Genomic DNA, 27,488 nt, shown 5'->3' with positions numbered 1-27,488 from the left:
GTCACTGATTGGCTAACAAAGCCGCACACCTTGTCTCCAAGGCCGAAACAGGCTGCTGATTGAAAGGAGATCACAAAAACCAACAGAGACTGTGGCTCTCCAGAACTGGAGTAGGAGGCCTTTGCTTTAGACCATGCAATGAACTTTGACTGGTACATATGTTGAGAACATTGATCAAACTTTTAAGAAGAGACTATCATAAAATGTTGTGTTTTGTGTTGTGTCAAACGTGACAAATAATGCTAACTGAACTCAACTGAACTGCTAACTGAAATGAATACCTATAATAGTATTTTTTGACAAGCATGAATCTTTTCCAGGAATGAGAAGGATGGGCACTCCAACGTATGCTTTTGTTTGCTGCCATCACAGGTATGTGAGCACATAATTCCTTCTTGCATGCCTGGATTTGAAACAGTGCTTGATGCAGTTATGCAAGTATGCCTTTTGGAACATAGCCATCATTCACCCCCTCAGAAGAAGGACATTGACATCAACAAGCTGAACTCTGACGTATGTCATCACATTCCACATCATAATACATGGTGAGTCACTCCGGTTCCTCATACTGTTTTTTGTGCTTTTGAGCAAGTTCACACACGCACACACACACACATGCAAATGCACACACACCCACACACATGCACACACACGCACACACACGTACACACCCACACACACACACACACGCACACACACACACGCACACACACACGCACACACACCCACACACGCACACGCACACACACACACACACGCACACACGCACACACACACACACACACACGCACACACACACCCACACACACACACACACACCCACACACACACACACGCACACACACACACCCACACACACACGCACACACACGCCTGTGCCCTCTCTGCACTGGCTCGGTCCTCGGGGCGTGGCTCTAGCACATCTCCTGCAGGAAGCCGCGGTAGTCGACGCGCCCGTCCAGGCCGCGGTCGAAGGTGGACAGGATATGGTACACCTCCTCGTGATTCAGGTCCACGCTGCACAGCCTCAGGACCGCGCTGAACTCGGACGGGGAGAGGTACCCGCTGCCCGCCACGTCCAGCTTCCGGAAGGATCTGCGGAGAGTGCGACCCGCTCCCTCCAGCTGAGAGAGAGGCAGAGACAGAGAGCGTCACACCCTGCGAGTACACCCCCTTCCCAAAAACGGAGGGGTGCAGGGAAGGGTTGGTCTTAGGTTTACAGGGGGAGTGCTGGGTCACATTCATTTTCGGTTCATCTTAGGTTCCCAGTGAAGGATGGAGTGGAGAGGACAGGGTGAGGGAGTTTCACAGTGAGGGTGAAGGGAGTGGCGCTACGGGGGTTTAGGGGAGGTTTATCGTGGGGGGCTGTGGTACCTTCTTTCTGAGTCGGGTCATCATGAGCCCCATGGCGGAGGAGCTCCTCTCCTCCAGGGACTCATCGGGGGCCCTGTAGGACTCCTGCATGACCTCGGCCACGTGGGCCCCCGTTCTCTTGGTCACCCGGGGCTGCCCAAAGGGCTTCAGGAACTCCACGTAGGACACTCTGAGGAAGCGGCCCCGGGCATACAGTCACAAACACTCACACACACACATAACCGGCGTGTGCAACCGATCACTTTGTGTGTCAAAAAGCATGACTGAGCACTGAGTCTTGCCTAACACCACTTCAATAGTAAATAAATAGTCTCAACAAGTTATTTTTTTTTAAAGTCATGAATATTTTCAAGGTTTTTCCCCTTTTCACTTTTGGTTTCCCCACACTTATCTGTATCCAATTAGAAAACCACATTTTGTTTTTGGTTTGATCAAGATAAATGAAAATTAAGAATGGAGAATTTAAGAATATTTAAAGCCCATTACTGTTATAACATATTTATGTCATCCATTATTTTTACTGTGTCCATTGGGGTCCATTTTTTCTTTTTTCTCTACATTGTACAGATTTTTCTATTCTTCTCTTCTTGACATTAAAGGCTGAGATTCTCCGAACGCAAGGCTGGGTTGATACTGGAAAATGTTTCTGCCAGATGCAGGGTTCCCAGTCCCATTTTGGCAACTCACCGGCCATCATGGTTGATATCGAATTTCTTGGCCAGGACGTGGCACTCGTACTGGTTGAGGTGCACACACAGGCTGGTCAAAATGTCCCGGAACTCGTCCTGGCTCACGAACCCAGTTCTGTACGGGTCCAGATCCTCAAACTCATTCTGCAGCTCATAGAGCAAGAACTCGACCTGGCAAACAAAAACATATTTTAAAAACAAAATGGTGGCCGTTGGATAGAGCAAAGAGAAACAAACCTATGTCAAAAAACAGGAAAGACATAAAATGTTGTGTATAGCGATACATTTTGCCGCAAGACTTGAGAGTCCCTCACCTATCTTTGCTGTGAAGAAGCCCTCGTCATAACCAAACATGGCAGGCCTTTGAGAGATCATGTGACCTGGCCCAGGTGACGTGCTATTGGCTGTCGGTCAGGGGCCTTTGGGGGACGGCGTGCGAGTGGCGCTCTCGTGAGATAAGAGGGGCGCCCTGCCATTTCTCACCCGATCCAGGACAAAGCGCCCATCTGAGGGGGTACTGTGAGCGCCCCTTTAAACTCCCCCCTCCCCCCTCCCCCCTCTCCCACCCCCAACCTCCCGCGACAGCCAGGGAGAGCGGCACAGCGCGCCACAGTCCCCACGTCACATCGCTCCGCCACCTTTAACGAGCACCTAATTAACCACGCCCCCTCCCTCACCCTCCGTAAAAAAAATAAGGAAAAAACAAAACAAAACAAAAAAACAAAGGGAGCGACCCAGTTTATTTCCCGCTCCAGTCTTCCCACACCCCTACCTTGGCACGGACGCTGTCGACCAGTATGTCGGAGACGCAGTTGAGCGTCTTGGAACGGAGCCTGAAGTCCTCGTCCCCTTTCCTCGGGGGACAAAGCTTGGCGTTGGGAAAGCAGGCCGATTTGGGAGAGTGGCCAAAGTGTCTCGCAAACTGCAAGAAATCCAGCGTCTTGTCTTGGTTGGTAATCAAAGTGCCCCAGAGTCTTCGAATCTCCCCCCGGCTGACCTCGGGCTGGATATCAAATCTGGAAAGATGAAAAGAGGCACTTGAAGAGAGAGAGAGAGAGAGAGAGAGGGGGATGTATTCCACCACACGTAGATGAATACCAGTGGCCTATCTCGCAGGAGAGAGTGGGGCACTGAAGGGCCTCTTTCTTCCACCTCCTTACCCCCCACCCCCCCACCCCAACACCCCCCACAACCAATGACAATGGCAAATCTTGGCAGCCGACCCACCACATAAGCAACAGTTTCCCATCAGAAAGGGACCAGCCATCGAGACGAGACCATGGCACAAATCAAGCGAGAATAATGAACAACGGTGTAAAGAAAAATAAATGGACAGTTGACAGATTCAAACAAACAAAAACACGTTGAAGCACCGGGGTCCTTTCTGAGACATTCTGAAGGTCAGGCTTCATATAGTCAGAATGCATTCTCACTCACTGAAGGTGGATTGCTTTTCACAAATTCATGCTGTCAAGGGAAGAGAAATGGGAACGTGTACAATCAAACAGCAGACTTTACTTAAAAGGAAAGACACACACACACACACATGCAATTTTACTCCCACATCAAAAGATTTTGACGATATATCGGCCATGTTTTAAAGGTATGGGAAAAGAAGGAGGACTCCATCGCCGATCCATCATCGGTTTTGAAACCTTGCCACTAGCGATGAGCTGAAAGCCTAATAGGCATGGCTAGCCCTGATAAATTGGCCAACCTCCGTGAACTTGCATGATTAAGCCTGTTAGTGTCACTAATCTTTTGGAAGGCTTTCCTGCCGGGTCTTACCTTCCTGCAGTTGGCATGGTCCCGATGTGTTCGCCTGACTGAGAGCCAGGGCCACAGCTTTGATTATGCAAATCGCCAGAAATGTCCCATTCAACTCAAACTCTATTTAGGCTCGCAACCAAGAAAAAAATATTCTAGTGCCCCCCTAAAAAAATGAATAGAGATAAAAACGAATAAAAGAAAAGAAGACCCCATGGGAAAGCGAAATAATAGAACTAGTCTTTTTTTATATTTTCATTGCAAACATTCTTCTGTACTTTTGGTTTCAAAGCGTTCCAAGCTTTTAAGAAAAACATTGCGCTGTTGCTGTGCTTTTGAAACTGCGCGCTACTGTATAGTCAGAGAGATGAGGAGTCTGTAACGGCGTAGCATGGGAACTCACAAATAGGCGTGCAAAAAGCATAGAACAGTGCCACCAAGCCCGTTGCAGTAAGTTGCAGGAAGACAGTAAATGCTTTGTTAATCATGGGAAAGTAGACCAAGCTTGTTAACTAGCACAATTAAGGCATCAGTTGACTCCCAACCCCCCCACACGCACACCCCCACCAAAAAAAAGCACTGCTTTCTGATCACGCCGTCTTACGAGATACATAAAAAGACAAGGCCAAACAACAAACCTCAACACCAACCAAAGAGAGGAAAATGACAGAAAGAGAAATCGTCCCGTGAGTTCTGGGGAGGAGCTTGGTTATCTGTTGCCGTTTGCACAAAGCTGAGGGGAATTTTGGGTCATTATCCGTGATCATATGTGACACGTGAAACTAAATGCTAAACATACGTTAAGAGATTTTGCATGCTAATAAAACAGTCAACAAAGAAACCCTGTGACTACGGTTCCCATGTATTTGTTTCAAAAGAATATGGGCTAGTTAGCCAGACATATAATACTCCCATGAGTAATTGTCAAAAACATTTTATCTATAGAAACTAATTAATGATCAACTGCATAACTGTCCTTCTGTCAGAGTACAATTCTCTAAACAGTTATAAATAATTCATTTTTGCTGAATTTAATCTTTTGACAAATCCAATTTACTTTGAATAAATGCTTCATCAGTGACAAAAAATATCAAATAAAACAAATAAGACAAACTTTGTTTCAATCTGGATCATCATCCAAATTAATGTGAAAATGCTGAAACAATTTCTGCTCGTTGAAATATATATTGCTTAGTTTCAGGGGAAGAAAAAAAAATAACTTGGGGCAGGGAACTCTGGGAAAAGAATAATGTTTAAATATTTAAATGAATCCAATATGGCAAAATCATTCTCATTCCAATCGCTAAAAATAAAATGGTGATACATTTGGCACATTTTAAATGAGTCTTCTTCTAAAAACACAATAACAGGGATCCAAAGGAAAAAAGGAAACAGGACCGCACTGGTAAGAGCAGCCTTGTCAGTACCGTTTCAGTAGCTGGTACATGGTTTCCTGCGTCAGACGTCGAGTATTTTTCTCATCCAGCTCCTGGTAGGCCTGCTCAACAGCTGGGTAATGCTTGGTCACGAGGGTCTTGATTGTTTTGAAGAGCTAGAGATGGAAAGGGACAAGACACTTATTTCTGAGTCAATACAAAAAAAGGCTGTACATTAGCTTTTGTGAGATGCCGTCAAATTTGAAGGGTATACAGTATCACAACAGGAGGAGGAGGGGGTGAATTACAATTATGTAGTTTAATTAAATCAATTAATTATGATGCAAAGTATGAATTTAAGGAAGGAGTGACAATCATTTTGCTGATATATTTTAATTATATATTAATTTAGTTGTCTTCATTATTAATTTGCAAAATCTCTACAGACAACCATGTAAGAAAAAGAAAAAGTTAATGAAATTAGTATTAGTGCATTACTAAATTGTCAATCATTTATTTATTAATGCATTCATCCTCTTTAAAAAACAAAATAACACCAGTGCATGCTTAAACAATATTTGTACATGTAATGTTTGTGGATATGTGTCTTTTCTATGCTCATTACATCCAGCCGACACTATCATTCAGTGAACTCTCTGCATTAATCCCAAACAAATCCCAAAACCAGAAATCTAATGTGCCAAGATCCCGGAGCACAGCAGTACTGTAAGGAGCAGCATCATGGGGCCAGTGCTGGAGGAATTGGGCTTGCATCTGCAAAGCTACAGGCTCAATTTCCAGCTGGACATCCCGTATTAGGGCGCTGGCTTGTTTACCTAAACGTGTGCTGTGCAGGTTACCCCAAATAATGACTCACTTGAGTGTCACTCCTGCCCTGGTTCATTTTCCCTGTGTCTTCAGGCTGAATCGAGTCCCTCTCCCCAGCATCCGCTTGGCTCTCAAAGAGACTGGGAGCTCCCCCACTGCAGTAAGATCAGCAGAAGGACATTATTACTATCATTATTATTATTATTATTACCAAGCTAATTTGTTTGTGTTCATTGTTCTAAAATTATATATATATTTGTAGTCAAGTCAAGTCAAAGTTTATTTATATAGCACATTTACAACAACCACAGATGACCAAAGTACTTGAACAGACTTAAAATACCAAAAACGAATATAAAAGTAATAAAAAATAAGAATAAAAGGAATTTGTACATAATTATGAAGTATTAGAACAGTCTTTTTTTTTCATTACACCTCCCAGCCTCTGTGTTTTTGCGCTCAGATCGACTGGGAAAGCAGGCCAGGCAGCCGGCCGGGCAGAAGACACCCGACTTCAGTGGCGAAGGCAGACACCAAAAGTGCTAGGGAGATAATGCGAACCCTCGCCTGGAAGCTTACGAGAGCGGGCGGTCAACAGCCCAGCACCGACCTTGACTCCGTAACCTTATAGTGGCAAGGCAGGCAAAAGGTTCCTAATGTTTCCGTGCGCGCTGGACACAGGCGTCCCACCGGTCGGCCTTTTGTCCGAGAACGAACATTTTCAACCCTTTGGGAAAGGGAGAGCCGGTGGCAGTCCTGAGGAGGACTGTGGGTTTTAAAGGTCACCGCCGGGGTCGGGGGGGGGGAACCAATCAGGCGAGAAACAATGTGAAAATTAGTCTGACGGTGCGGGCTGAGTGGTTGAGAACTTCATCAGAGCGCGCCGAAAGGCATCGCATTCAGAGGCATTGGAGGGTGTGTGTGGAGAACGCAAGGTGCTTGGGTGTGAATGTGTGTATGTGTGTGAGTGTGCGTGCATGCGTGCGTGCATGTGCGTGAGTGTGTGTGTGTGTGTGTGTGTGTGTGTGTGAGTTTGTGAGTGTGTGTGTGTGTGTGCATGTGTGTGCATGCGTTAGTGTGTGTGTGGGTGTGTGTGCTCGTGCATGCTTGCATGCGTGTGTGTGTGCATGTGTGTGAGTGAGTGTGCCTTTTTTTTAGGAGGTGGAAGACGAGTAACAGGAATATAAAATATTATTGACTCCATCTTGTTTTAGCTGCCGTTGTTATCTTTCATGTAAAAAAGTTCTATCAAGACGAAGAAGCCAAGGATCTGTTTGATGTTGTTTTTGGGTCCCTTAGTCAAAGTTTTCCTGTCAAATGAACAAACGGGAGGAAATAAACAATAAGTGTCCACAAGTTGGGCAAAAGTAAAAGTGTTTAATATTCACTGCAGCCATCATCAGGAAAGCACACAGATTTAGCATTGGGGGAAAAAAGAAAATTAGCAAATGAATGCTAATGGCAACATGTGAATAATCCCTGATTAGTTGGAGCAGAAAAGGGAGCGGCTTGGATCCCTGTGAGTCAGGCATGTTATGTCTCCCCAGAGAGCTCCTTCTTGCCCCGCCCGCTTCTTGAAAAACCTCAAACCCGTCGCTCCCACAGTTCCCTCGCTTAGTGAACGACAGCAGACTCGTCCAGATAAAATGGCTACAGGTTTTCTAAAGGGTTCAACGTCTCCAGTTAAGCGCAGACGCAAAAGTTCAGTTCTGGTAGTTCCCTGCTCAGCATAACAAGTAAGTCAAGCAACATAAAATCAAATAAGCAGATTAAATGCTTAACATAAAAGCTAGTTTTTCATTAGTTCAGTTATGAAAAAGGAAAGCTCTCTGAAATGTAACCTCAAAGTGAGTGGTCACTTGTTGTGGAAAAGTGTTACAATATCACAAGGAACAGCAGTTAAACTTGGATAGCTATCCTTTTCTTTGCCTCAGCGGCATTTCAGTTGTGGCCCTCCGGGAACTCCGGGAGAAAGACCTGGTTGCGTTGTGTTAACCAAACGGTAAGCGGAGAATCGATACGGATTTTGGCGGTGTCTGCGTGGAGCCAGAGAAAAGGGATAAGGGGTGGAGGTTGGGGGCGGGGGGGTGGGGTGCAAGGGCCTTGTGTTCCCCCCATTGACCCAACGGCGGCCATCTCAGTGGGGCTCCTGTGTCGGACACCGTCAGCCAAACAACGGCACAGCGGGACTGGACAAGGCCACAAGTCACAGAGGGCTGCCATATCGCTGCTGTTCAATGGGGGTGGAGGGGGGAGGAGTGGAGTTCCCACTGTGCACACAGAGATTATTATTCTACACTCTAATTTGTTTCTAATTTGTTTCTCGCCCTGAGGACTGCCTACCTTCACTTGTGGGTTTAGAGCCATACACCTAACTGATTATGATTCTGGTCTGTTTGCTTTTTTGGCTGCCAGCGTGATCCTGCCAACTCCTCTGTCCTCCTCCTCCTCCTCCTCCTCTCTCCACCTCCTCCTCCTTCTGAGTTCTTGGCCTTCATGCCAAGACTGAATTTCTTTGTGTGTGTCCCATACTCTACCGCCCCCCCCCCCTCCCAAAAACCCGCAGCCCACCCCACCCCTCTTAGTTGATCGGATCAATATGCAGAGAATGTGGGAATAAATGTCTGGCTTGCGTGCTCTCTCCCTCTCTCTCTCTATTCCAATTTCTCTCCCTCGCTCTCTCCCTTTCTCCAACTCCCCCACCAACCCGCGCACTCTCCACTCTCACCCCTGACCACCAGCCGCCTATACTCTAGTTGCTCTTCAGTTTGTTTGCTTTGGCTTAATTCTCGGGGCAATTTAACGTGACGTTTTCATAAAACTAGGGCACGATTTTCACATTCGCTGGAGCCCTTTTGTTCTGTTCCTCCTCGGGGAAATTGAAGAACAGGGGCAAGACAGCCTGTTTGTTTGGGGCGTCTCGAAGGAGGGCGGGGGTGTTGTTGCCCTGGGTGCGCGGCGGCCATGCCAACATGGCACTGGGACAAGCAAGAGGAGGGGCATATGCAAACTCCACCCCCCAAAAACAATGACTGACTGCACCATGCTATCATCTGAGACCTCTATGAAAAACCAACCGATAAGTGACACTTGACCCATGTGCGATGCGACAACCTATAGAACCCGCAGGAGGTTACTGTTCATCCCAGCCACGCCCCAATTCGCCATTTATGCTAAATGTGGCAGCTGCAAACAGCACCCAATCAAGGACATCAAACTGAGCGAAGGTGACTTCAGTTACCCCTTCCTGTTGATTCTGAGCCCAAAATGTCCCACTTAGACCAGAAGGAATTAAATAAGAGAAAAAAGAGGTATGGGCTGCGGGGAAGTAGTGTCACTGTGCAGAGGAATTCACACAGAAGCAGTCATAGCTCGGACTGTTGGGACAATGGTGCTGGGCTGCTTGTCTCCTCACGATCCAATCCTCCCCTCCCCCCACACTCTCATACGCTCCCATGTACTCCCACGCACCCCCAGCATACGCGGTCTACCTAAGCGACCGAACACTGTCTGATCTAATGCAGCAGAAAACGTCATCTTTGGTCTAGAAGACTGCAGTTCTGAATTACATAAAAAAAAGAGAGAAAGAAAAAAAACCTCTCCAAGAAAATGAGATGGAGAGAAATAAAGAGAGGGGGCGTGAGGATGGGGGGAAGGGGGGGGGGGGAAGCGCATGGGGCGTTCGGGAAACTCCCTCTCCTCTCCACTCCAGTCGGAAAAAACGCCTGAATGAAGCTGGCAGAAAGAGATCTGAAGGAATGGATGTGAGGTGGAATGACAAGACCGTGAGGAGCGTTTGGGGGCGGCGGCTTTGGCCCGTTAACCGTTCGGGGGGGGGGGGGGGGGCGGCGTTGAAGGTGAGCTTCCTTCGGTCACACGGGACCTGTCAGGAGCGACACCCGTCTGTTTGGGCAGTGAGACAGAAGTCGCTGTTACTGCCCCCCTCGCCCCTGAACCACACCAGTGTGAGAACCCGTAAAAAAAACCAGCCCCGCCCCTCACATACAAACAACAGCCCCGCCCCTCACACGCTAGGGCAGGTGCCCATTAAGGCAGTCTGTGTGGACACTGCAAGTCTCATAGCTTTTGTTTTCAAACGTGAGGAAACTGAGACTGAAATCGTACCGAATGCTGTCGAGGAAAATGGACACTATAGAACCCATCTTTCCAGACCTTTGGTTTCTTTTGTAATTACTCAGGCAACATAATAATTAAGCATGTAGTTCAATCCGTATCTTTTTATGTCTTGGTAAAGGATACAGTCAAGGGATCCCTTACTTCAAAACAACAGGGTTTGGTGTGTGAGAATTTAATTACACACCCCACATGGATATGTTTTACATCGCAGAGCCACGTGAAGGTTGGGTCAGGTTTAATACTCAAAAGCCAATTAAGCCACATTTAGCCAAATTAACACTGTTAAAAAGCTGGAATAGAGATGCATAAAATGTTAACAAAGATTGCTTAAACAGCAGATTACAAAACCAATCTACAATGCCAAAGTACATGTGAAATTCTGAATACAAGAAGAAATTGTAAATATGTCAATGATAGTTAATATTTATTACTTTAAATTGAAATGAATGCCCACAGATTCAGCATCAGTGCGGAAACATTTCTTCTTCTAAAAAGTCAAAATTACTGAAGTGCAGATTAGATGCCGTCACTTTTAACGTTCATTTCACGTTCTCTCCAATTGCCTGAATGGCTTGTCGGCAATCCTGCCGAATTCACAACAAATGAAACCTCTGGCATGGGTGGCCTTCATAGTGCTTTATGTAGAACGTGATTTTAACCCCACCACCCCAACCCGCCCCCCACCCCCACCCCCCTACCCCCCTACCCAAACTCACTGGCACCCCACCCCATTTATAATAAAGAAAAATAAAATAAAACGGCAATGCTCATGAAGACAAGACACCCAGAGAGATAGCTCGTGAATGGCCCCTCTAATTCCTTTTCATCCTCCGATGCGGGACGGAAGAGAGGAAGGGTGGTGAGAAAGAAGGAAAGAAGGAAGAGAAATAACTAGATGCACATTTTTACATTTAAAACTGTATTGTTCCCGTCTAATCTTGCTCACAATCTGGGGGGGGGGGGGGGGGTTGTGCAGAGAAGGCTCTGCTGAATGAGGTAGGGGGCGGGGGGGGGCGGGGGTATCTCAGGCCTGGATCGGAGGGATGGGGACCAGGACAAGTCCCCGTCCCACAGGTCCCCAGGCCATCGGGGGGGTGGGAGGACGTGGAAGTGCAGAATGGGTGTTTCTTTTTCTCAGAGGGGCTTTGAGTTGACCGTTGTTTGTGTCTGTTTTTCAGTCGCTGACTCCCCTGGGGCCGTGTGGAAGTCACCGTGTGTGTGTTTGACTGGTGGGATCCTAACCCGCTCCCTCCCTGCCCCTCTCTCTCTCTCTCTCTGTCGTTCCCTCTCTCTCTCTCTCTCTCTCCCTCTCTCCCTACAGCTGCGGCTCAGCGGATTAGCCCTCATCCACAAGGCAACATTACACAAGTAGCCTTTGAACAAAAGTCATGGATACTATTAATGATATGGTAATCCTTAATGGAGCAACCTCCCAGTAGTGATTATACTGACACAGGAAGAATATCCAAAGTCCCCAAACCCATCCCTGCAACAACACTGTTGCTATTGTCGCCCCAGGCCTGACCAAGGCACCCCCTTCCACCAGTAACTCCCTAACGTCACCTTCCGTCTACGAAACCCCCCCCCCCCCCACCACCACCACCCTCCAGTCCCACCCCTATCACCCCATGAATAAAAATGAAAAATGGAGGAAGAAAGAGAGAGCTGCTCGCCCGTTGAGCCGGGGGGGATTTTCTGTCCTGTGATTCCCACACAGAATTGAGACGGATCCCATCGCCCACGTCCATCGCTCTCTGAAATCCCCCCCACCCAGAGTCCTCAGCGGGACCACACAAACACTGCTGTGGCGGAAGATGATCTAATTGGGGTGGGGGGGGGGGACTGAGCACAGCACCCCACATAGGGTGGAAAGGGGTCTTTTTTTTGGGATGCGTGTGGAGAGGGGGAGCGGCCATTGTAGGCGAAACCCAGGAACTAAAAACAGAGCGCCTGTTCCCCTGTCCTAAATGAGCGTGTCACAGCAGGGGCTTTCAACTTTCCCAAAAAGCAGCCTTTTTGCCCTAATTACTGCCCGCTCTTCCCCATTCTCCCCTTCCCTTAACTCATTTAACTCACATTAGTACTGAGTCCACTTTAAACAGTCACCGCCACAGTCTAAAACCTAACAGCACGATGTGCGCCTGTAGTTCTTTATTTTCTCAGACGTGTGTCTGCTGAAAACATTCACAGTACGTGAAATATCAAATAAAAATGCATCTTTACTCTCGGAGAATGCTCCATTATGCTTGCAGCTGCTGTGAATCCATTTTAAAAATCAATTTCTGCTTCCGCATTTACAAACACAGATCACAGCAGTCGCTTGGATTCAACAGGTTTTCCCTCCATATTTATGGATGCTTCAATTTTATGTAGACATTTTTTATCATAAGTGGTGGTCGAGGATGGCCAATAAACTTATTTTCAAATATCAGATTTGACAACATGAACGAATACATATTTACCGGTGTCCGAACTGCATTCAAAACGAATCGCCATCTCCTCCCACGGAACAGTTATTTTAGCAGGCGAGCGATTCAAACTGAATACGTTTTACTTGTCTGAGAAGGGTCTTACGGGCCAGCTTAAGGCCGCTTTCACTAATAATACGTCAACGTCTGGAAGCACAGAAAGGACCCGAAATGCCACACATCCACTGACAGTTGGATAAATCTGACTGGAGAGATTTAGCGTTTCACTTTTCTTTTCTTTTTTTTTTTTGTATAAAGAAACTAGACAGCAGAACAGTTTGATTAGCAAAATGCTAAGTCCTCTGTGTCATTTCTGTGGTTAGCTTTTTTTTTCTGGGAGTATAAAAGTTCTCTTTATTTCCATTCAGTGTGTCCCTTGGTGGCCAGGCTCGCTGTTGGTATTACAAAATCCCCATTCATTGTAACCCTTGTCACCTGTCAACTAAGCCTGGCTGGTTATCTAGGTCTTTATTCCCTACAAACACAGTGACCGATATCCCCCATACCCCACACATACACACACACATATGCAAACACACTGACATGCAACACACACACACATGCACACACACTGACATGCAACACACACACACACATACATATGCACATGCACACACACAAACAAACACATAGACATGCAAAACACACACACACACACACACATACAAACAACAGACATACAACACACACACACACACACACACATACACAGACATACAGCGCACACACTCGAGGACCACAGGCCCGGAGGTTTGCTGCTGAAACTGTTTTAAAATTCATTGGCCTGAGCTCTTTAAGAAACGTTTACTCTGCTCCGGGATTGAGTCCCATTCAGCTGACATTGGGGGGACTTTCAGGGTCTCTGTGCGCACCCCTCTGTCACCCCAGCGTCTCTGTGATCCTGTCACTACTTAACCCCTCCCTGTACGCTCAAACACTGACAAAAACAACGGAAAAAAAGGCCAAGTGACGTTTGAATTAATTTCTTTTAAATTATATCATTGAAAATATATAGTCAATTTAGTCCAGAATAAAGTCATTGTGTTAGCAGAAAGTGCTAAAGAAATTCACAATGAAACTGGAAATGACTTTGACAGCTTATTACCACAAAAGCAGACAAGGTTTTTAGGTCCATTGCTAAGCCACTTTCCCTCATTTTATGGCCCAAAGCTTCAAGCTCCTGTTCCTTTATCTGGCGTCAAAAAAATACATTAAAAATGTAAAATGTATCAAAAGCAGAATGTGGAGTCACTGAGAACTCAGTCTGAGGTGATTATAACTTCCATGTTTTGTTTTCTAAAACCATTACCCGCCCTTCTTCTCCCCAATCCGGAATCTTCTCAGGAGGCACTCAAACGTGCCATCTACGGCTCTCAGCTCACCTAGCGCCCCTGCACCTGCATTTCGGGGTCTGCTGCAGGTGAAGCTCGAGTTTACCCCCCATGCTCTCACCATGTGCGTGCTCACAAGTCAATGAGCCTTTTACACCTGACAGGCCTAACAGTACCACAGGAAAAATAGGGTTGGTTAAGAAGGGGGGGTGGGGGGGGGACTGTACCACACACAGATGAGGTCTCTGGCATGTGGTTTGGAGAACCTGGTCCATGGTCCTTCAAGGGTCCCTAGCTGACTTAAACCCATCCTACCCTGGAGAGACAAGGCTGTTTGTGTACTACTGGCATTCATTGGCTAATGGCTTAGCCCAGGTTCAAACCTGCCATGTCTAGGCTATAGAGGACAACCTGTCCTTGTGGTTAGCTTTCCTCAGCAGGTAAGGGGGGGTTGATAAGCCAGGAGAAGTCAAAGCTGTTCATGGTGAACAAGTTTGCTACTTCAAGGCCATTTTTCATTTAGAAAGAAAGAAAAAGAAATAAAAGAACAGAAAAAAGACAGAATAGATAAAACATTATCCAAGACCTGTTTTCATTAATTAATTAGTACATTATTAATATAATGAATGTGTCTAATGTGTGATAATTACAATTTTTTCACCACCTTTTTATAATGTGGTTTGTGTAACCAAGTGGATCAGCTGATTTCAAATGCAGTTTTCAAATTTATTGTGAGGTAAAAATAAATGCAGGTTTAAATAGAAGGAGAGAGAGAGAGAGAGAGAGAGAGGGAGAGAGGGAAAAGCTCAGTGGGGAGGGGGATTACCGGGTGTCGAAGGGTGCCATGAAGAGGGCGTACTGGACATTTCCGTCCGGGTCCAGGGGCAGGCTGTCCAGCAGCTGTGCAAACTCGGGGTCGGAGATCTCCAGCCTGAACCTGGCAGGGAGGGTCAGAGCTGGACGTTATCCATCCGGCCCGGTCACTGCAGGCCGGCCCGCCGTGTCACCAGCATACGCTGCTCATTAACCCTCTGTCAGGAGCGGCCGCATCGGACAGCCACTGCCCCACACAGCAGGGTCAAGGGTCAACCAGGCCCTCACTGACCCTCACATCCAAAAGGGGCTCAGCACCTTACCTCTCAATCAGGGGATTAAATCCACACACACCACACACACACACACGCACACAAGCGCACACACACACACACACATGGACACAAACACACACAGACATGCACAAATATGCACAAGCACACACACACACACACATGCACACACACACACACACACACACATGCACACATTCACACACAAACACATACACACACGCACACACGCACGGACACACACACACAGTCCCACGGCCTCACAGAAGCAACAAATGAACTTATCAACAAGGTATAAAAATCAGATGGACACTCACCCCCAAAATCACCCACCTTTCAGCCCCCAGGACCCAAATCCCTTTTCATGTCCCTTAGACATTACACAAAGAGGATCGCTATGAAACATTCATGTTCCTCTCCGATACTATGGTATAAAAAGCAGGGGAGGGTGATTCCTCAGTATGAGGTGAATGGTGTTTTTGTATTGACTGGAGTCACTTGTACGCATATGGCTTGTGAAAATCAGATGGCTAAAGTTGGTGTAAAAGTTTCCACATGGCAAAGAATTACTCTAGGATTCTGCATTTTGCTTGCGCTCGAATGGTTTTTCTTGGTAAATTATTCCACAATATCTTTTTCCTTTGCAATCTTAGTAAAATATCCATACTGTCTTGTTTTTGTAGCAATATCATTTGCTTGCCAAAATGTGTTATACACAGGTGTATATTTGTTATAAGAAATGAAGGAAAAATAAGTATGAGTCTTCATTTTAAACAAAAAGAAAATGACCTGCAGAAAAGTAACTCTTGGAGAGGACGCAGAAATATAGCAGTAGAGATAAGGTATAAAAACTTAACATTCACAGTTGTGTGTGTGTGTGTGTTCCAAGCCCTTTGTGTGAATGCATTAGGGGATTTTAAAAATAAAATATATTTTAGTTTTTATAGAGTACCAGAGGGAAATAAGGATGATTTCAGTATCCTTGTTAGGAAAAATAACAAAAAATAAATAACAGTAAAAATGAACACAGAAAAATAAAAAGAAGACCACAGGAAGACAGTAGAGATAAATACCTGCTTTCTACTGCAGCCCGAAACTCCTCCTGGCTTATAGTCTTCTTATCCAATTTGTCAATGTTTCTTTTGGAAGAAAAGAGACAACCAAACAAGGAGAACCATTTAATAAAATATAAACAACACATACTTTAGTACGTTTTCAAATGGACACATAAGTAATTTAAACCACCAGCTGGTTGTTTCTTTATGAAGACTGATTTCACAACTCCTTTCAGACTCCTGGTGGGAATTTCACGAAGCAGGATTGCTGAGTTAGCTGGATAACTGCACTGCGTAAAACCCAAAACAGCTCTTTAGACTCAAGTTCATGTTACTGAATTAGGAGGGTTCTGCATTTATCCATCTAACTCAGTAACTGTGCTGTGTAAGAGAGCCCTGGTGCTTTTACTCTCAGACACCACTGGGGGCACTGTTGTTATAGATTAGTGTAACTGCTCATGCAGCCAAACTGCCTGCCACTCACAACTTCCAGTCCCTTTAAGAATACTGCCTCTCCTGTTTTTCTAAGCGAATGAGGGATAACTGCAGGGGATTTCCATAGCAACCCCGCGATGCTGGCGATCTCATTGGCAGTGATTAGATGAGGCCTAATCTTAAATCTAAACGTTGTGGGGCCGGGGATCCTGACAAAGCTCCACCGGAGGGTCGTGCCTTTGAGCAAACAGCTACACGGTCCGCACATCACCAAACTATTTAACCAGGGGCCGGAATTGGATTGGGGTTACCCCGCTGAACTGAACAGGGGCACAGTTTGTAGGTTTCTACAGACAGGGGTTACCCCAATAAAATGACTGGTGTCAAGAGATTGAAGGGTTCTCCTCTCTAATGAGAGGTGTCAATGTTTGTTGGCTTCTCCTATTAGCAGGTTCTGCTAATGTATAAAGGGGTGTCAGTGTTTGTGGGTTTTTCTTGATACTGAGTTATTCTAATGCAACGGGAGGAGTCAGAGTTTGTTCTGCCCTGGGTAAAGGTAACCGTCACGGTTTGCCGAATCCTCCGGAAGTGGCGTGCGTGAAGAGAGGCTCACCGGAACGTGTCGAAGAGAGCGAGGTACTCCGACTGGAACATCTTGGCCAGCTTGGCTTCCACTGCCGTCACCGTGGAGGCGTGGCTAATGTTCTCATCCTGATTGAATCTGGGGTCGGGATTCAAAAGACATTGAGCTTTGTATTTCACTCATAATCAGTCCCTACAGCTGTATGTTTACAACTCATAGTGTTCTTAATCCCTCGTTTTGGTATGCCCGTTTATGATTTTAGGACAATGCCAAAAACCATGACTAGTTAAGGACAACAGATTTTGTATCACTTACAACACTGTGCTAAAACATATCCCTTTGGAACACATAAATTGTGTATTTGTAACACACATAAGTGGTAACTTTGACACATAAGGTGTTAAAAGTAACACAAAAGTAGTAACACAGAAAATGTGTTGGATATTAGCACATCATTTTCGAGTGTGCATACACACACACATACATAATATAATTATTATATATGTGTATATATAATAATAAATATATATAATATATATATTATATAATATAGTATATATATAAGAACCCTCATGAACATGCAGCTAGCTCCCGCAGTCAATATCAACATGGCCAGGGTCTGATTTTTCTTGCAGTCAAATCCCACTGACTCCATGGCCCATCCACAGTACCGTACTTTCACCCCACAGAATCTGCCTTTGCTACAGAACAGACACAAGAATAAGACTGGGTCTCCTGTGGAGGCTGAATCTCTTTGAAAGCCTAGTCTTCCTATCCAGGCCTGTCCATTGGCTGACACGGGAACTGTGGGTAAGCCTGAACTTGCGTCTGAACCAAGCGCAACAGAACCAGTGCCCATTTTCTGCAAACAGATCTGGGGAGCCCCCTTTGTGTCTTCCAAAATGTTACGTACACACAGCTGTCTGATGCCCCCAGTCTGTTTACCTCCATCAGCTTCCTGTTCCCTTTCAGTTTCCTATGCTCAGCAGAGCACCAATCGCTGGCCGGCTGCAGGGCGTTGCCATGGTAACGGGGTGCTAGGGTTTGCCGTATGATGGCGACTGCCTGTTTGTCTCAGTGGAGATATATGGGGGACTTTGGGGACAGTGCCTTGATTAGGAAACCATTGTTTTAAGGGTTATGGACCAGGATATTGGATATAATATTTGATAATCTAACTGGAACTAACTTTGATATGTGGGTCCAAGGAGGATAGAATCTCTGCAGCCCCTCTCCCCTCTCTCTGGGTACTTCACACATACTGATGGACGTGTACAAATGCTGTAATATTGTCTGTAAATGTAACTCATGCTAAGGAGCAGTTTGTTCATAAATTCATTTTCAAAATATGTAATTATTTTCATTTTCAACAAATACAAAAACCTGAAGTAAGTTATTGAAAGAATTTTCCTCACTATTCCGCAAAGGCTCTGACCTCTGACCTCCGACCCCTACCTGTGCTGTGGATTGGCCAGGATCTTGTGTGTGATCCCGTCGGCGCTGCGGTCCTGGAACCTCCTGAGGAACTCGGTGTACTTGATCCCCGTCTTCCTGGGCTTGAGCCCGCACCGGGCCAGGAACAGGCCCACGTGCCCCCTCTGTAAGGAGAGCCCAAACTTCTGCAGCACCTGCAGGAAGGCGTCCGGCTGCACCTGCCCCACGCAGAACAACAGGCTCGCTGGCACCAGGTAACACACACCCGCCCTCTCTCTTTATCAAGGAGAACCTCACATCCACGCAGCACGCATCAGATGTACATTAAGTGGACTGAGGCAGCAAAACATTTATCTTCGGAGCACTACACTATTTGCAGCATATCTTTCTTTTTTTAAACTGCTGAAGCCCTCTGAGCTGTGTCATGAAAAGGCTGGAGGAGCTAACTGAGACTCTTTGGTCAGCTCATTACTAAAGTCAAACATAACGGAATTTAAACCGAACAAGACACTCCCCATATTATAACTTGAGTCAGTTGGTTTTGATGGGCCACATGATTAGTGCACTGGATCTTTCAAAATGCATGAAGCCAGCTGATCTGTAGATCTTTTCACACTTTTCACAAGCTGAAGAAGCTGCCACAGTATGACACACATGCACAAATGCACGCATACACACACGCACATGCACACGCACACGCACACACACACATTGTGACTGTTCCATGGAGTTCAATGTTTCCTCGCTGCTTCTTTACCATGCCAGATTTGTCAGGATCCACTTTTTCGAACTCGGCCTTCATCTTGCGGAAGCCCTCCCTGAACTTGTCCTTCAGCCACTTCTCCATGGTGATGGAGGCTTTGCGCTCCTCCTCACCTTTACTGAGATTCCTGGCTGGGGCTGAGGGAGAGGGAGCAGGAGTCACGTCAAGCTGTGTGTGTGCGTGTGTGTGTGTGCGCGCGCGTGTGTGTGCGTGCGTACGTGTGTGGGTGTGCATGCATGTGTGCGTGTGTGTGTGTGTGTGTGCGCGCGTGTGTGTGCGTGCGTACGTGTGTGGGTGTGCATGCATGTGTGCGTGTGTGTGTGTGTGCGTGTGTGTGTGCGTGCGTGCGTGCGTGTGTGCGTGTGTGGGTGTGCATGCATGTGTGCGTGTGTGTGTGTGTGTGCATGTGTGGGTGTGCATGCATGTGTGTGTGTGTGTGTGTAAAGGCGAAGTCAGGGCAAAGATGGATTTAGTCATTTCCAGGACTTACTATTTTGGGAAAGACAGTTATAAGATATTTATGAATTTCTGTCTGGAATGAGAGATGGAGGATATGCTGAAACAGCAGCAGCTTGGACTGATATAATACTACAGTGCCCTCTATGGTAGTCCTGTTGTAACTGCATTGAATTTCACTTGAAGAAAGAGCTGCAAGGATCTCCAACAATTCATTTTTAAAATGGAGCAAATGGGCCATACATCTTCCGTGTATTATTGTACGTATAAATACATGACAACTGGACAAACGCACACCAACAGGCAAGCAATTCCATAGGCTTACAATAGCTACACACTTTCAACACGTCTTGTTAATGCATAGCAATGATGTCTGTTAATGAAATGTGTCATACCCATGTAACTGTCAGGAGTTAAATATTTAACTGTTGAGAGTTAAAAGTTACATGCAATAAAAATATGACAAAATATGACAAAAACTAATAATAAGTCCATAAACAGGTTAGTCCTGAGGACAGGACTTTGACGTTCTCACTCTGTGAGGCCCCCCCCGCCTCAGCAGCGACAGGGGCCGGCTCCTTCTGATTGGGGTTCCCATCCGAGTTCGGCCTCTTCCTGTCCTTCTTCCTGATTTTATCCAACAGCACGTCCACTTTGACAGCTCCGAGGGCGTCCACGTCATACCTGTTGAAAAAATTCATTCTACTAAACATAAAAATTGATGGTTGAATGATTAATTCCTGTGTAAAATGCCCAGGGCAAACCCCAAAAGCACATATCACACCTCTTGGTGGGCCCAGGTTAGGTTGGTTAAATGACCCGCCCTCATTTAACCCAGCTGATTGACCCACCCTCCCTCCCTGGGCTACACCTGCGGGTGCAGCCGGTTCCGAATGGCGCTAGTGGTGTCAAACAAGACGTTTTTAAGGGTTTTGGGGTGCACCTCTTCCACAGCTTTTCAAACTCGTGATCGTCCGTGTTCAGGTGCAGCTGTTCCAGGATGTTCCGCAGCTCCGGGGCCACGATCCACCGGGGACCCTCCGAGTCCTTCACAGGAAGTGACTTCATGGCCTCCAGGAAACTGGGACAAAACAAAGCAGAAGGGCAGACTTCTAACCTGAGCAGCCAGTGAACATGACTTCTTTGCTGTATCTTCTGCCCATAATTTCTAAAATAGCCCAAGCATTACTCAATTTGGCATGTTCTGTTCCCAACAAAAATTAAGTGCTTTATGTTAGGACTGTAAGGGTTATATCTGTATGGTATTAATACAAATCCTTCCTTACTGGCCTTTTAATATTTGGTAGATTTAAATTAATGGAGAAAATATTTTGAAGCCTATACATGACAACACATGGCAATAGTCCATACATTTAAAAAAGTCAATACACCATATATTTTGGGATTTTATATTGTCATATATAAACAGACATATAAAGCGTCTTCATAGGCCAAGCTGTTCTTACTGCTGGACGTCAGTGGGAACGATCAACGGCCAATTTCAAACGAAAACAACTCCTCCCAGGGACGAGATGGGGAGGCCCGCTGGCCAAAGAGAGTAGGAACAAAGCCCCCCACCCCCCCACCCCGTCCCCAAAAGCCTGCACCTCAGAAACACAGGCGGAGGGATAATGAGATTAAAGGAGGATTCAGAGTCACTGGGCCCTCCACCGGCCCTCCCCGGCCCTCCGACCGCACGTCTCCAGGTCCCTGCGATTGGTCACGGGAGATTTCCCAGAGCCGGCCGCTGAGCCCGAGCAGCCAGCGCTGGGGTCAGGCTCTCCTCCGCCACCCCGGCCCAGCCGCTGCGGCCCACCGTGGCCCCGATCACCCCCCTCCCCACAACACACCCTCCCTGGATTTACCCGCCTTTGCCCCCTCGCTCAATATTTAAAAAATGCCACAACAAAGGAAGAGGGAGTGAGGGGTAAACACTAAAATAATCTCCCCTGAGCCTCTCGCGCGTCGGCTCCCCTGCTGGTCGCGGAGAGTCAATGCGCCCGGTGTTTAATAGCCCCCTTTTCAAATTTCAGTTTGAATAATAATACAAAAAAAAAATCAAAAGGAAGAAAGAGCCTTTGGTCATTGTTGGTTTTCCTGGCTTTGAACCAGAGGTTTTGGTTTGGTAAATGGATTTATTTGGGGGGGGGGGGGGACTGTGTTACTTGACCCAGGGCTACCTGTGCTGGGCGGGGCCCCGGAGGAGGGCGTGGGCCTGGGAGGCGGTAAGCTGGGGCGGAGCAGCGGGGTGCTGGCCCGGGCCACCCGAGGTCGCGGCCCCCGCCTGGACGGGCTCCATCAGGGGTGCGTACAGCTCCTCGAACCCGAGCACGTCCTTCTCAGACAGATGCAGCCTGCAGGGAAGAGGGCGGTGCTGCTGACAGTGCTGCTGGCCACACATCTCTCTGCTTCCTCTCTTTTATGCACTTTCAATGCAAACAGCAAACAGCATTTACTTCTGTATAGCGTCATTTACAAACACGTCTGGGCCAACGAGGGAAAAACAGGGAAAATGAGTCCATCAGCCCTTGTGTGGGGATCTAGATGAACCCCTGGAATATGAGGGAAGCAGTCAACAATTCACATAGCAAACTGTAAGACTAGACTGGAAGGGGTTTTTCAGGGGAGTACAATCAGATTTGATTAAGTATGACTACTTAACTTTTATGTTTCATCATCATTGTAGTCATCAACATCATCATCATCATCAACCATCAACCAGCCTGACTTTTATGGACATTTACTGAGTGAACTGCTTCGTGCAGAAAGTGAGTGTGGTGACTGGAACGTACCGCAGGAGGAGCTGTCTCAGTTGTTTGACCGTAACGGATCTTCCCAGAACTTTGGCGAGAATCATCAGCAGTGCATCTCTAAAGAGGTGGAGAGGTGCACATTAACATTAGCTGCAATTTGCGCTGTTTTATATTATATGTGTTTATGTGTGTGTGTGTTTGTGTGTGTGTATGTGTGTGTCTTTATGTCTGTACGTATATGCCTGCACTTAAAAATATATCTTTTTGTGTGCATGCTCTTGCCTTTAGTGTGTGTGTGTGCATGTGACTGTGCATATTCACATATTTCTTAGTGTATGTGTGTGTGGATGCACTTTACTGTATGTCTGTATGTGTGTCTGCATGGGGATTTGATGTCATCTGTCCAGAGGCCCTACCTGTTGACCTGTCCCTGTCCCCCCGGGTCACTGCCCTTGAACAGGTTCTTCAGGGTGGAGTGCCCGCCAGCTCGAACCCGCTGCCGAAGCTCATGCTCCAGCTGCCGTTTCAGAAGGAAATTACAGGGGTAATCAGGGAAGAAAAGACCGCACGCACACACACACACGCACGCACACATATATATTTCTGACAGTAAATACCTAGAGTCTATGGTATGCAGTGGTAAATGTGCTCATGTACTGTAAATCCTGGTCGTGATGAAATATGATAACACCCTCCAGTTTGTTGGAACCTCCGCACCCCTCCGCACTCCTCCGCTCTCTCAAAGGGCTAATCCCTCGGTTCTCACACTGTCCCGCGGCTGGCCGGTGCTGGGACCTCCAGTGGACCCAAACAAACACCACGCCCCTGGCCAGGACGGGTTTTAGTTTCTGTTACTCTATCAAATACTGCGCCTGCCGCTCGCCCCTTTGAAGTGGGGGACAAAATCCGTGGCTACGACCCCCTGAATCGTCCTTTTCCTCCGCCTGGAAGCTCTCAGGATTATTTAATATGAAGAGAAACAGTTACCGTTGCGAATTATGAATCGACGCACTCGCAACGCGGGCACTGAGCCTGCATGCCCTCCGGCGCAGATTTAAGCCGAGTGACTAGCAGGGTTCGATAAGGCCAGCCTCTTTATGACTCGAAAAGAAAATGCGATTATTCGATTGTTAATCACAGGACAAAGACCCCCTCCCGCAAGCCCGTGAAAGACAGCGCCCGTAACGGTGTGAGTTCCCCATGCCCGCGCGAAAGAGGTGTCTCACCTGATCCACCTGGATCCTCAGCTGGGCAGCGGGGTATGAGACGCTGCTGGCCCTGCTGCTGGACACGACGCTATGGCCGGCGCTGCTTCCCGCTCGGCTCACTGCACACGCCCGCTGACCTGCCACACGCAGAAACGATCCGGTGGAATCAATAATAAGCATAATCACCAGCATAGCCATCAGCATGGTCATAACAACAACAACAATAATAATGCATGGTAATAATAATAATAATTATTATAATAATAACAACAACAACAATAATAATAATAATTATTATTATTATTTTATTGTTATGATCAATCACAATTATTAATGATTTTTCATAGCCCCACATACAAACAGGTTGTCACACAACAGACAAGGACACTTCCCAGAGAGAATACAAACTGGAAAAAGATTCTGACAGCCCTTAAATTGTAATTAAATGGGACTATTCATCATATGTCATATGTGCGCAAACTACATTTTACCTATATCTTTCAGACATATCTAATGTTGTTCCAAGGGTACCAGACATATCCGATTAGTTTGCGTAATTGGTCAAGATCACGTTTGAATTCTCTTAGCTCGGCAGCTACAAATACTGTCCAATCCTCTATTATTCTTTTTATTTATAGAGCCAAATGCTTTCCATCACCCATCATGGTTTGGCAGGAGTGTACACATTCTCTAATATTTGTAAAGATAGAGATCTATGCAGGTTAGGAGACATCAAGGAGGTGGAGATTCGCTCCCTTGTTCTACGCTTTCCAGAACCAATGCAAATGACGTTGAGTTTATAAAAATTCCTGATGCCTTTAACGTCTCCAGAAAAGACAGACAAATCCTGAGAAAGGGTGCCACATAGTGGCAGTTCGTATGATAAGCAAAAAAAAAAAACGCGCAAAAAGCAGTTGAAGCTGGAAAAATATCATTCTTTTAAATATACATTACATTATATTACATTACAGGCATTTGGCAGACGCTCTTATCCAGAGCGACGTACAACAAAATGTATAACCACAACCAGGAACAGGTGTGTAAACCCTAGAGAGAACTACAGTTCCAAGTGCAGGGAACAACCGCATAGTTTAACTTGGACCCTGTAGGTTAATCTGATTAACACTAACACAAACAAGAACAGCAACAACGCAGTCTATGCAAAAATACAAGCAGTAGTTAAGACACGAGTGCATTAATTTAAAAACTATTTATAGTGTCCAATAACTCAATATTAAACGGTATTAAACGCTCGTCCATTTACAGTGATACTGCTGAATAACTCAATACTACTCAATAATACTCAATATGAAAATGACTATAAGTCAAGTTCAAAAAATAAACTTCTTGTATATTTTTAGGTTACCCCCCTTGTATCGATTGAATTCGGAGATTCGATAAAACAATACTTGTCATTCATGTTGAATAACATCTAATAACATAATAATACCAGGTCATTCTGAGAAATGTACTTATTTAATTTCGCAGGTGTTAAATGGACCTTTGGAAAACCAGAATAAGCTATCCACGGACACTGTTCCCACCGACACGCGTTCGAGTAATGCCGCCCGAACTGCGCCTCCCGCGACGCGCACCCCTCCAGATGAACAATGCATAGGCCTACAGGGCTGAACGCACCGTGGACATTAATGAAGCATAGAGAGTGCAATGTTAGTCTGGTGCTGTTTATATGTCAATTGGAATTAAAGCTACTCAGTGAATCACATTCGGTATTGTGTTCTTGGTAACCCCATGTTACTAAAAACGTATAACTGTACAAGATAGAGCGCAAAGACAATCACGCGTATCACGGACTTGGTGAACTGTGATCGCTTCAGTAGGCTACTTTAGTCTGAACTTAGGTATCTGCTATTGCTCCCAGAAAGTGCATTTCAGTGCTTACATCGAGAGCCTACTCACCGAAGATAGGCAAGCGCGGTTTATCCGGATCCGCGGCCCAGGTCACTTCCACCCCCTCTGGAATTTGCAAAGGAGGTCCCGTAAAGGTGTCCCTGTCGAGACGCAACTCGTTTCCGCCTTGCTGCGCTCTGTTACTTTTCAGTATCTGACTTCGGTGCACGGAGTCGAGTCTTTCCTCGTGTGACAATGGCCTTCGCCGTTCCTCCGCAAAAACTTTATGATTCCGGGCGCCTTCAGTAGTGTGCCCTCTGAGAGATATGGTCTCGGGATCTCCCATTTTTGAAAACGGGTGCTGGATGACTGGAAGTCGGAACGAAGCAACCGACGGCATTCTGGTTGTCATCCTCGCGGCTGTCATGGTTCAGTCTGACAACAGTACCCTGTCCTGGACAGCAACTATTATCTTGCTGACGTGCTGTAAATTTAACGATGAAGTCTCAAATGAGTTGATTCTTGCTGTGCATTTATGGTCTGCGTAAAATTAATATAGTTTTTCAAAAACTTGCTTTCGAACCTATAACATTAATGCAAGCAGTTAGTTAGAAAGTCAAATGGAACTTCTGTGTGTCTGAAATCTCTCCCTTCACTTCTGTTTTTACAGAAACAATAAGAGGTTGCTACAGCAACACCAAGCGCCCAGGTCCGGAAACCCAGTTTATTGCATCTCTAAGCACACGGGGAGTCAGTCTGAACCTCAAAACCGACGAGTGACATCTTTTATTGCAGACAGCCTGCGTTGTGTTTTTGGAAAACGTGAGGTAAAGACCGCAGTTTTCCCACGTGTTTAAGAAACATATGTGAATATCACAACCAAGAAGGCAACACTGCCAAGGGAGAAACTTCACATTATATTCAAGCTAAAAACTACATATAAAATAACCATAGGGATCCACAAATCGCCCACTAGTTTGACCTTGGGAAGACTGTCCAAAACAACGTCACTGAAAATGGCACATCATACTGCAGGGTCCTTATTAGCTATATTTTCAGCGTAAAGGAAAAATAAAAATCTTTTAAGAAACGTCTCAGGGGTAGGTCGTCATAAATTACCAGCATAAAACATTTTCAGATAATGTTAACAGGAGGTTTCTTTCTGAAGTCAGCATTCTTCATAGATGTTTGTTCTGAATAACGTTCTCCGGTCACTAACTGTGCTCATTAAAATGGTCTTTGAAAGTGGGCCAGTGTTACATGGCACCCGACATGGGGCCAGTAAATAGAATTGAATGCCTGGGTTGCTATGCAGCCGGTGCACCCACTTGGTACAAAAGCAGCCGCAAATGTAATTGTGCTACAACACCAAGTTACGCCGACGCAACCGGAGAAGCACTTACCAGTACACAAAGTACCGATTCAGTTCATCTCAGGTCTCTGAACTGGCTTTCAACCCCAAAAGAAGCAGACAATCTCAAGAAAACTCATTCATTTGAGGTGATCGTACAAATATGGGAATTCCTGGCAAGGATATTCTTTCAGAGTTAATTGCAAAAGAAAACATTTTTATTTTATATTTTCTGGTTATTAAATTGAATCAAATTCCATTCTCACAACACACGACACTCCAACCCAAAATATGTGGTATGTTTGAAATTGAGTGACAGAAGTGGTCCCTGACCCTGATTTTGCTGAAGCAGATACACTATCTGACCCCATTGCTGTATGGAAATTGGTGGACCAAGGAAAGTACTGTTAAGGTATTGAAAGTAAATTGCTCTACTTTGGGCTCATCTGACCTTTAATTATAGACTCGTCTTTCCACAGGCTATTGTTTTAGAAATGTGCGCAAAACAAGGTAGAGATGCCTT

The 27,488-nt window shown here is 46.0% G+C and overlaps 1 protein-coding gene across 1 annotated transcript; it reads right to left on the bottom strand.

Moving 5' to 3' along the window:
- Positions 1–792: 792 nt before the first annotated feature.
- On the bottom strand, positions 793–26,820 carry si:ch211-197n1.2 (EF-hand calcium-binding domain-containing protein 6). Its single transcript, XM_064335018.1, has 18 exons — positions 25,684–26,820; positions 23,782–23,900; positions 22,972–23,072; positions 22,595–22,672; positions 21,983–22,156; positions 20,746–20,883; positions 20,338–20,486; positions 19,341–19,483; positions 18,605–18,801; positions 17,180–17,287; positions 16,150–16,215; positions 14,797–14,907; positions 6,084–6,189; positions 5,258–5,382; positions 2,836–3,079; positions 2,062–2,234; positions 1,375–1,543; positions 793–1,124 (listed from the first exon to the last, which is right to left on the bottom strand). The coding sequence occupies exons 1-18, from the start codon at positions 26,039–26,041 to the stop codon at positions 915–917; spliced, it is 2,769 nt and encodes a 922-aa protein (XP_064191088.1). The 5' UTR covers positions 26,042–26,820; the 3' UTR covers positions 793–914.
- Between the last annotated feature and the right edge of the window lie 668 nt (positions 26,821–27,488).

Source organism: Anguilla rostrata, chromosome 5 (assembly GCF_018555375.3).
Source record: "Anguilla rostrata isolate EN2019 chromosome 5, ASM1855537v3, whole genome shotgun sequence".
Taxonomy (NCBI): domain Eukaryota; kingdom Metazoa; phylum Chordata; class Actinopteri; order Anguilliformes; family Anguillidae; genus Anguilla; species Anguilla rostrata.
The sequence above is the reverse complement of the archived record's forward strand: the minus strand, read 5'-3'. Positions and strand labels throughout refer to the sequence as shown.